The sequence below is a fragment of the Callorhinchus milii genome, unplaced genomic scaffold (genome assembly GCF_018977255.1).
Source record: "Callorhinchus milii isolate IMCB2004 unplaced genomic scaffold, IMCB_Cmil_1.0 Scaffold955, whole genome shotgun sequence".
Taxonomy (NCBI): domain Eukaryota; kingdom Metazoa; phylum Chordata; class Chondrichthyes; order Chimaeriformes; family Callorhinchidae; genus Callorhinchus; species Callorhinchus milii.
Window position 1 is genome coordinate 16,029 of NW_024705696.1, and position 11,406 is coordinate 27,434.

The 11,406-nt window shown below is 51.3% G+C and overlaps 1 protein-coding gene across 1 annotated transcript; it reads right to left on the reverse strand.

Annotated features, from left to right (window-relative positions):
* Positions 1-725: 725 nt before the first annotated feature.
* Positions 726-10,228, reverse strand: LOC103171900 (zinc finger protein 501-like). The gene is made up of 4 exons (XM_042346527.1): positions 10,147-10,228; positions 6,980-7,261; positions 4,145-4,285; positions 726-2,757 (listed from the first exon to the last, which is right to left on the reverse strand). The coding sequence occupies exons 2-4, from the start codon at positions 7,005-7,007 to the stop codon at positions 1,652-1,654; spliced, it is 1,275 nt and encodes a 424-aa protein (XP_042202461.1). The 5' UTR covers positions 7,008-7,261; positions 10,147-10,228; the 3' UTR covers positions 726-1,651.
* Positions 10,229-11,406: the final 1,178 nt, after the last annotated feature.

Here is an 11,406-nt window from a genome sequence, read left to right on the forward strand (position 1 = left end):
GTGTGTGAGAGAGAGAGAGAGTGTGAGAGAGACAGACAGAGTGTGAGAGAGACATAGAGGGAGTGTGTGTGAGAGACACAGAGAGAGAGTGAGAGAGTTAGAGAGAGGGTGTGAGAGAAAGAGAGGTGAGAGACACAGAATTAGAGTTTTGTGACGTTACATTAAAACGTGTTATTGTTTAACGTCGATGTTTAAATGTATTTACAGTAAAACCTGTGTTTATTGTGTGGGTTTGAAGCTGATGTCGTGCTACTCAGATTTGCTTAGTTTCACTTTGTGTTTAAGAAATTTTACACTTTAAATCCGTTTTATTTAAATGCAAAGGACAATGTTTGCTCCCGAGTTTAATGCAAGATTTGGGGATTTAATAAACTATTGCACTTTAAACCCTGGAGACACGAGGACTTTCCAAACCACTTCCCGTGTTTGTCCCGGGGCTTGGGGTTAAAATCAAAAAAACAAAGTTAATACAACAAGCGGTTTATCTGTTTAAAATGAAAGCAATGTACAGAGTGAAGCTCCTTCTGCTCTTTACACTTCGATCAATCTCTTGTCCTGATCCCTTGGCCTATCTGAACATATTGTCTGGGGAATCAGCCACTTGTCCTGTTTTATATAGCGCCATAAAGTCACCTCAGATCAATCTGTGTTTGGGGACGAAGGTTATCGTTACGTCCCCCACATGAGAATATGAGAGAATAAAAATGAATGAAAACGGCAAATGATTCCATGCTGATGGCTTTAACATTAGTTATAGCTCATTGCAACATTACAGTGAACGTCGACAGTGTCTCACCCCGATGGTAACAGAGTGATAAATAAACTGATTAACACCCCTCTCCCACAAACCTCAAGTCCACCACCAACACCATCACACAAACCCCCCCATCCGACAAACAGCCCCCCATCCCACACACCCCCCGCGCACACACAGAGCTCCTCCTCACACATTCAGCCACCACCGCACATACAAATCCCCTCCGCACACACACACACACACACAGCCCACAGACACACACATAGTACACGCACACACACAAACACAGCCCCCACCACCACCACACATATCAGCACAGCAATTCAAAAGGAAATATTTTGATTAACATAAACAGCGAAAAATAACCTGGTTGGTAAAAAAAACTTAAGCACTCCCCATTCTGCTGGTAACAAACCAGGGGAGGAGGTGTCTTTGACCAAAAATATATACTTTAGTGATGTGAGCTCCGATACTGGAAGCCACAGCTCGTTTCAGAGGGCACATATCTCACCGAGCCACTCTGTTATTCTTTCCAGCAGTCACACACCTCGGTGATAGCCTGACATGGGCTCTTTCCACATTCAGCACATTCCTATGGTCTCTCTCCAATAGTTTGGGAGGACCTTCAGGAATTACTGGTTCCTCAGCACATGTTCAGGAGAGAAGGGGACAAACTGTGGCATTGGTTTTCTGAACTGAGTCAATGGTGTTGGATCAAACAGATATCTGTCCGGTACACATCGAATCATTACTGTTATTCTATGCATTTCTCAAAGCAGCTTCTCATATGGGCTTTGAACTGTATCGGCTCCTTGAAAACTTTCCCCTGGTAAACAACATGTGTGATTTTCCTTCGGGTCCGACGCCGCAAAATTCTTCACACATTCGGCACAATCACGCAGTCTCTCTTGTGTGTATCCGCCGGTGACGTTGGAGCTGCTGTTTACTGGTAAAATTCTTTTGACATTCAGTACATTTATACGGTTTCTCTCCGGTGTGTGATCGATGGTGTATCTGGAGATAAGCCGACGTCGTGAAACGCTTTCCACATTCTGCACATTTATACCGTCTCTCTCCAGTGTGCGATCGCTGGTGTACGTGGAGATTCCCTGACGTTACAAAACTCTTTCCACATTTAACACATTTGTGTGGCCTCTCTCCTGTGTGGGATCGATGATGGACCTGGAGATAACTCGATGTTGAAAATCTCTTTCCACACTCAGCACATTTGTATGGTCTCTCTCCAGTGTGTGATCGATGGTGTATTTTGAGCGATCCCGATGCTGTGAAACCCTTTCCACATTCTGCACATTTATACGGTTTCTGTCCTGTGTGTGATTGTTGGTGTCTATGGAGGTGACTTGAAGTGGTGTAACGCTTTCCACATTCCTCACAATCATACGGCCTCTCTCCTTCGTGAAACCGATGGTGTATCCGGAGGTAACCTGACGATGTAAAACTCTTTCCACATTGAGCACATTCATATGGCCTCTTTCCTGTGTGAAACCGATGGTGGATCTGGAGATAAGATGCCGTTGTAAAACGCTTTCCACATTCAACACAAGCGTATGGTCTCTCTCCGGTGTGCGATCGATGGTGTATCTGCAGACTGCTCGACCTTGTGAAACTCTTCCCGCATTCCACACATTTATACAGTCGCTTTCCTCGGTGTGATCGCTGGTGTCTCTCGAGGTGTTCAGAATGTATGAAAGTCTCATCACATCGGGAACATTTATACAGTCTATCTCCTGAGATCGATTGCTTGTGACCCTCCAGAGATCCTGTTTGCGAGACTCGGTTCGCTTCAACATGAAACACGATAGGTTCCTGAGACGCTCTCTGCTGCAAAGCATCATTGGCGCTGCACGCAGTCTGCGTTGTTGATGTGTCTTTATGGAACTCGTGATGTCCTCTGCTGTGTTTGTGGAGGAACTCGGCACGAGTCAACACAACGCGAGCACGAGGCCAGGAATGAGCCTCAGAAACATCCACGTGGGGCGCTGATGGGAGAAAAGAAAGATCTGGATAAGCACTATATGAGCTCTCGTTACGAATTGCTCTTCAGCAAATTTCGATTGAATCCTTGCATTTGTACAGCACCTGATGATGTTAATGTTTTACATTATTTACTGCCAACTGTAGGGTCAATAGCAGCTTCCATTTATATTCGACAGTGTCAGTATCTGACGGCAGCAACTACCCACAAACAGCCGTGAGGCGACTGCATGAGCAGTGTAGTTGACGACTGGCTGGGACACAGGGAGAAACTTATATTAATGCGGAAAAAGTTTTCTATTGGAGGAGGTGCTGTGCTTCAGATGAAATGTTGTAATGAGATCCCCAGCCACGACTGTTCAGGCGGACAGTAAAGATCCCATAGACATGATTCCAAAAGAGAAGCGAGTTTCTCTCAGTCCCACCAGAGTTTCCCGGCAGACAGTATCCCAGACAACATTTATCAGTTACTACATGTTTGGGACACATTGCTGTGCATCTTGGTACGTCCATCCGACGTCAAAGATGTCATGCAAATGCAATGTTAATTGTTTTCTTTGTAGTCAATACACTTGGCAGTGAGATCCTGTGATGTGATGTGGGACGTCCTGATGACGTGATAAGGTGATATCCATTACTCCCATAGGATCTTTACTATCTGTCTGGAGAGGCGCAGAGTTTCTTCAGCTTAAAATTTCGGGGTCAATGACGATGTATCGCGGGGGCGTCACTGCGGGTAGTGGGCTGTGGCGGGTCATGGCTTGTAGTGGGGAGGGGAGCGGGGATGCTCTACGGTGGCAGCTATTTAATATCTCCGACCTGAACTAACCAATGGTTAAATCCACTGCGTGATGTTACATCCCGGCCGCGCATTTCAAACCCACCGACTAAATCTTTATTGAGGGTTTTCCACAACCTCCTTCCTATCCCTTCTCACCTCTCTCCTTCCCCACTGTATCTCTCTCACTCCCTCAACCCCTCTATGATGCGGCCATCATTGTCTTTCCAATTAAGAGCCGTGTTCCCAATCCCAAATTGACCCCCTGCGCTGCTCTCCTCAGTCCCCATAGCCCTCCCATCCCCCACAGCAGTGGACAGGCTGACCATCCCCGCCGATTGCCGTTGCTGACCTGAGCCGCCATCCCCCACTCCTATCCTCTGAGCTCCATTAAAACCAGGGAACCGGGAGAGACGGCACCTCTGACAATGTGTCGCTGCCCCCCACCCCCTCCCCAGCTCTGTGCTGCAGTGTCATTGTACGCGATGTGGGGCTCAAACCCACAACCTTCTGACTCGGAGCCCAGAGGGCAACCAACTGAGTCCGGCTGACATCTGCCCGACTCTGCACCGGAGCATTTGATGCGGAGAAACTCAGATCGATTTTTCACTTACACATATAATCATCGTCACGAAGATCCCTTTCCTCAGTGTGATCTCTTCTCTCCCTCTTTCTCAAACCGTATCTGCTGCTCCCGGCCTCTCCTCCACTCACTTGGTTGCATTTGGAGCTCAAACCCTTTGCCATATGACCTCCTGTGGGTCAAAGTTTTAAATAAAGAACAATAGCGTTACATTTGTAAAGCGCCTTTGAAGTCAGGCGACGTCCCAATGCGCTGAACAGTCGGGGATCATGTCCTGGGGGTTGGGTTGTGGGGTTGGGGGTGGATCAGGGCTGGGACGTGAGAGAATATAAAGGGTTGGAGGGGGACCTGAAGCCGCAGTCGAACAGGAAGTTCTTGAGTCGTGCCTTGAAGGATGCGGAGAGGGAGTGAGGTGAAGGGATTGTGGAATGGAATTCCAAAGGGCTGATTTGAGAATCATTGTGAACAGAGACCTGAGATCTCTCACAGCCTTAGTCTGAGAGACTGTGGAGCTGTGTAGACTGGAAATAATATTGTCCCATAGCATAGCAGTTAGCGCGCTGGCCTCGCAAACAGGTCTGGGTAACATTCCCGTGTATTTACAAGTCTATTTACCCCACAGGCTTCCGAAAACGTAAATTATAAGTAGGAACGCGGTTATAATGATAATAACAATCCTTGCATTTGATATAGCGCTTTGCACTTCTTCTCCACATCTCAAAGCGCTTCACAGAATAGACTGTGAAGTGAATTGACTGTATATTTGTGGGCGAAACGCGACAGCCAATTGCGCACAGCAGTGTCCCACAAACAGTCGTGGATTTAAAATGACCAATTTACTATTGCTTTATTTTGGAGGGATTATTTGTTTACCACACACGTAAAAAAAAATCTTAACTCTCCTGCGTTTGCTGTTCGAGACATTTTAAACAGTGGATTTTTTGGGCACTGATTATGAAATCTTCAGTGGTTGAATTAGTTTTCAAAAAATAAGATGTTTCCAATAGTCAAAGACAATATTGAGATGTAATCATGACGGAGCTCGTTCAATGTGCTAATAAAGACTAAAATTACATACTTATATTTTATTAGCTCTATAATTCAACAGGTGGAACTCAAAGCTTCAAGATGTTTGGCATTGATCCAATCGAGACTAGAAAAATGAAATGTTTCCGTCCCCTCTGCCAAGATTGAGACTGAATTTCTTCTATGGTGTATTGATGTCACTTAACTTTTGACAAGCGATATGTGGCAGTGATTGATGTATCCTCTGTACTAAATACTGATCTGAGACAAGTAAAGCAACCCTTCATTTAATGAATTTACAAATTAAGCCTCACGGTTAGGGCATAAGAAGATTGATTTACAACTTTTCATTATTTTAATGTGNTTTTTTTCATAGGCTTGGGATTTTGCCCCAAGTTTAGGTGCTCATGTGGCTTAGCAGAGTGTGAAGCAACACAACTCTCTTGCGTTGGCCCTTTGAGATATTTTAAGCAGTGGGATTCCTAAATATCATTTGGGTATAAACATTTGCTTCTCCAAAACCTTAAGTACTCGATTTGCATCTCAACAACTCAGCAGTCAACGAACGGTCCAGAATACATACCACATTCATGATACATACTTGTCGTTAGGGGAGAAGTATTAAAACTCTGGCAAAAGTTTAAAAGCCTGTTTTGTTTCACATTGCAAGTTCCAGGTGTGTACGTGTTGCCTAAACTGGACAGCTTTTTCAATTTTGAGAAAGTTTGCAAATGTTGAAGACATATAAAAATGGCCATACTGGAAAGAATGTAGATGCTAAAGTGGGAATTAACATTTGATTATGTGAGACAGTAATTCCTTGGACACATATGTCCAGAGAAAAGTTGAAGTCGCTAAATTAGGATCACAAAGTAAACAAGGAATGAATTTTGAAAAGGCTTTTTTTTCTCATCAGTTAAAAGACTGAAAAACCGAGTGATTTTTTAAGAGAAATAGGGTGGGGGGGGCAAATCCACCTGGATTCAAAAAGAGCACCACAACTTGCACTTATATAGCGCCCTCCATGCAGGATAGCGTCTCAGAGCGCTTCACAATCAAACAATCAAAAAGAAAGGAATCATTCAGACCTTCCTCACAGACTACTTACACGTAAATAATTAAAGATAGTGTTTCGAGAAACGTTATTAAATAAAACCGAAATCCCTGAAAAAGATGTTTCTAATTGAAAAAAACTACCTGCACAGTGCATCGTAGGCAAAACCTGAACTTTGTACTGTAATTTGATATATCCGATCAACACATTTTCACCTCTCAGGTAATGATAATTAGATAAAATAAATTGACAATGGATCATACAAAAATGTTAACACGTTTGCTGTAAATTTCATTGTGTTATATTTGAGAAATACTGTTAATATGTCCTCGACAGTGAAGTTCATTGTTATACCAGAGCCACGATAACACTGTGCTATCATATCTGCAAACTCCTTGTGTATTACGTATCCAAAGGTAATAAAACCCTCTCCACCACCACCCAAAAAAAAAGCACCGAACCTACATCGAGGGGACTTCAAACCCACTGTTTTGCTCAATTTGGCTGATGTGTTTCACCCACAAAATACCAAATGCACTTTACAATATATTCTGTGCAGCGTTTCGACATATCTCATTGCTGTGATGAGGCACATTAGGAAATTGGAGGATTATAATAAAATATAATTATATATTATTAATACATTAAGCACAACAGTGCAGTGAAATCCAACTTCATTTCACAAGTCATTAGCCAATAAATCAACGTACACGTAATATTTAAACAGTATCTTAACTAAATAAAGTAGTGACAAAGGTACTGAGCAATTGAGAGGCGATTACTTACCTTTCCCAGAGGTAGTCCCACACTCCATGTCGCTCTCTTCGGTTTTCTCAGACGTTCTCCTCTGCCTTGTGTTGGCAGCTCATACTTATATCTGATTAGTTTCTTTGTGTGAAGTGCAGCCAATAACACAGCCCTATACCCTTCACGTTTAAAGGTAATTGTCTGATAGTATAGCAGTTGGTTTTCTGGCAGTTTTCAAACGCAATGTCCTCTCAATGTGATTGAGCCAAATTCACAGCCTTTGTCCACTTCTCGGGATTTCAATCGGGTGACAGTTGGATACTGCGAAGGTGTGAAGTGAGGGGGAGGGAGAGGTGGGAGGGGAGAGAAAGGCAGGGACATGGAATAAAATATCTCAATCATAAGCAGTCTGGGTGATAATAATGATAATAATAATCATTGCATTTGATATAGCGCTTTTCACGTCTTCGGGATGTGAATATATATTCACCGAATATCTGTGGGCAAAGCGCGGCGGCCGAGTGCGCACAGCAGTGTCCCACAAACAGTCGTGGATTGAAAATGACCAATTTATTCTTGTTTTGTTTTGGAGGGATTATTATTAGACGTGTGGAGTAGGGAAACTCGCGCAAGTTTTTGTCCTGAGGGGAATTGATCCCAAGTGTCTCGCGCTTTCAAGGTGAGTGCTCCAACCACTGAGCTACAGGACTCCCAAGATCTGAAGGATATCCTTTAACCGCGGTCCCGAATCCCTGATATCCTTAAACCCAAGTCTCATTTTGCAAACCAGGGTTTATTTTTACACCCCGATAGCCCTCCCCAAGGAGCACAGTCACCACATTGTCGTTCTGCATCCGAGAAGCTCGGGTTTGACCCTCACTCGGTGGACGTTCGGTATAAGGAATTCCCTGCGATCTTCCAGGTGGGCAACACATCTCAGCGCTAAATGTATCAGACGCCATTTACATCTATTGAAGCCGCCCATTACAGGCTCTGAGCTGTTTAGTTCCCCCCTCCCTCCACCCTCCACCACAGATAGATCGCCCCCTCCCCGCCGCCGAGGGGATTAATGTGGAGGACTGTCAGTCAGGACCCGGGAGAGAGAAACTCACTTCCCTTTTCCACTCATGTCACGAGATATTCCAATCCCTCACAGGTATGAGCTGAGCCTTCCAGCCCAGGAGGAGAGGGTTCAGGTGACTGTTGGCCAACTCCTGGGCCCTTTCTTTCATGTGGCGTTCAATACCTATTATTTCATCAGATTAAACCTCACCCCGACCTCCTCACTCCCCAATCCACCACTCGGTGCCTCCTCTCGTCTGGCACCGGCCTCCAGCTTGTCCCCCACCGCCATCCGCTCCACTATTTGCGGTCGCGCATTCAGCCACTGACCCCCCAAAATCAGGAACTCTCTCCCTGAAGCTTCGCCCATTGACCCCTTTCCCCTTTTTCAAGTCCCGCTTGAAGACCGTCCTTTTCGGACGTGTCACCTTCCACCCTCCCCGGCCTCGTTCAACCTCCACCACGGTTAAGCGCTCCGAGACGCTTCACTGCATGGATGAGGCTGTTGTTGAATAGATGCAATTTGCTCCTTTCACACTGCGCATTTAAAGACTCTTAGAAAGCTACAACAACAACAACAACAAGATTCCATTTATAGAGCGCCTTTCACGTCGGGAGGACGTCCCGAGGCGCTGCACAGTTGGGTCATGACCCGAGGAGGGGGGAGATGGTCAGGGGGAGGGGAGGGGAGGGGGGAGGAGGGGGGGAATGGTCAGGGTGAGGGGAGGGAGGGAGGGAGCGAGGAGGGGGGAAATGGTCAGGGTGAGGGGAGGGAGGGGGGAGGAGGGGGGGAATGGTCAGGGTGAGGGGAGGGAGGGAGCGAGGAGGGGGGAATGGTCAGGGGAGGGAGGGAGGGAGGGAGCGAGGAGGGGGAATGGTCAGGGGGAGGGGAAGGGAGGGAGGGAGGGAGCGAGGAGGGGGGAATGGTCAGGGTGAGGGGAGGGAGGGAGGGAGGGAGCGGAGGGGGGAATGGTCAGGGGGAGGGGAGGGAGGGAGCGAGGAGGGGGAATGGTCAGGGTGAGGGGAGGGAGGGAGGAGGGGGGGGAATGGTCAGGGTGCCCCTACGGAGAGGGGGGGGGGCACAGGGGTCAGAGCGGGAGGGGGGGCACAGGGGTCAGAGCGGGGGCCGGGGGGGGGATAAAGTGCCCCTGCGGACAGAGGGGGGGGGAACAGGGGTCAGAGCGGGGGGCCGGGGGCCGGGGGGGCCACAGGGGTCAGAGCGGGGGGCCGGGGGGGGAAAAGTGCCCCTGCGGAGAGGGGGGGGGGGCACAGGGGTCAGAGCGGGGGGCCGGGGGGGGGCCACAGGGGTCAGAGCGGGGGGCCGGGGGTGGGATAAAGTGCCCCTGCGGAGAGGGGGGGCACAGGGGTCAGAGCGGGGGGCCGGGGGGGGCCGCAGGGGTCAGAGCGGGGGGCCGGGGGGGGGGATAAAGTGCCCCTGCGGAGAGGGGGGGGGCACAGGGGTCAGAGCGGGGGGCCGGGGGGGCCACAGGGGTCAGAGCGGGGGGCCGGGGGGGGCCACAGGGGTCAGAGCGGGGGGCCGGGGGGGGCCACAGGGGTCAGAGCGGGGGGCCGGGGGGGGCCACAGGGGTCAGAGCGGGGGGCCGGGGGGGGGATAAAGTGCCCCTGCGGAGAGGGGGGGGGGCACAGGGGTCAGAGCGGGGGGCCGGGGGGGGCCACAGGGGTCAGAGCGGGGGGCCGGGGGGGGGCCACAGGGGTCAGAGCGGGGGGGCGGGGGGGGGGGATAAAGTGCCCCTGCGGAGAGGGGGGGGGCACAGGGGTCAGAGCGGGGGGCCGGGGGGGCCGGGGGGATAAAGTGCCCCTGCGGACAGACGCAGACACAGACACAGCCTCTCTCTGTCTGTCTGTCTCTCTCTCACAGACGCAGACACTCTCTCTCTGACGCACACACAGCCTCTCTGTCTGTCTGTCTGTCTGTCTGTCTGTCTGTCTGTCTGTCTGTCTGTCTGTCTGTCTGTCTGTCTGTCTGTCACAGACGCAGACACACACACACAGCCTCTCTCTCTCTGTCTCTCTCTCTCTCTCTCTCACACACGCAGACGCACAGCCTCTCTCTCTGTCTCTCTCTCTCTCTGTCTCTGTCTCTCTCTCTCCCAGACGCGGCCGCGGACCCCCCGCAGACGCACCTTGGCGTCCCGGAAGTACATCTCGTACTGCTGGATGATCTGCCGGCTGGCCAGACCCCCGTGGTAGACGACGGCGTTCAGACGGGTCCACGTGCTGAACGCGCGCTCCCAGTTGGTGATGGCGGACAGGGGGGCGATGACCAGGAACGGCCCCCGGACCCCCGCCCCGCACACCTCCTCCAGGAACGTGATGGACTGCACCGTCTTCCCCAGACCCATGTCGTCTGCCAGGATGCAGTTCTGTCTGGGGGGGGCGGGGGGGGGGGCGGGGGGGGGGGGAAAGGGGGGAAAGGGGGGAAAGAGAGGGGGGAAAGGGAGAGGGAGGGAGGGAGAGAGAGAGGGAGGGGATGGGAGTGGGGTAGAGAGAGGGAGGGGATGGGAGTGGGAGGGAGAGAGGGAGGGGATGGGGTGGGGGAGAGAGGGAGCGGATGGGGTGGGGGAGAGAGAGGGAGGGGATGGGGTGGGGGGCGGGGGGGAGAGGGAGGGGGAGAGAGAGAGGGAGGGGATGGGAGTGGGGTAGAGAGAGGGAGGGGATGGGAGTGGGAGGGGAGAGAGGGAGGGGATGGGAGTGGGGTAGAGAGAGGGAGGGGATGGGGTGGGGGCGGGACAGGGGGGAGGGAGGGGGAGAGAGAGGGAGGGGATGGGAGTGGGGTAGAGAGAGGGAGGGGATGGGAGTGGGGTAGAGAGAGGGAGGGGATGGGAGTGGGGGAGAGAGAGGGAGGGGATGGAGTGGGGGAGAGAGGGAGGGGATGGGGAGTGGGGGAGAGAGAGGGAGGGGATGGGGAGTGGGGGTAGAGAGAGGGAGGGGATGGGAGTGGGGAGGGAGAGAGGGAGGGGATGGGAGTGGGGGAGAGAGGGAGGGGATGGGAGTGGGGGAGAGGGGGGGGATGGGGGGGGGAGAGAGAGGGAGGGGATGGGGTGGGGGGAGAGAGGGAGGGATGGGGAGTGGGGGAGAGAGGGAGGGGATGGCGTGGGGAGAGAGGGAGGGGATGGGAGTGGGGGGGGGGGGGAGGGGAGGGAGTAGAGAGAGGGAGGGGATGGGGGGGGGGAGAGAGGGAGGGGATGGGAGTGGGGGGAGAGAGGGAGGGGATGGGAGTGGGGGGAGAGAGGGAGGGGATGGGGTGGGGAGAGAGGGAGGGGATGGGAGTGGGAGAGAGAGGGAGGGGATGGGGTGGGGGGGGAGAGAGGGAGGGGATGGGAGTGGGGGGGGAGAGGGAGGGGGGAGGGGAGTGGGGGGAGAGGAGGGAGGATGGGAGTGGG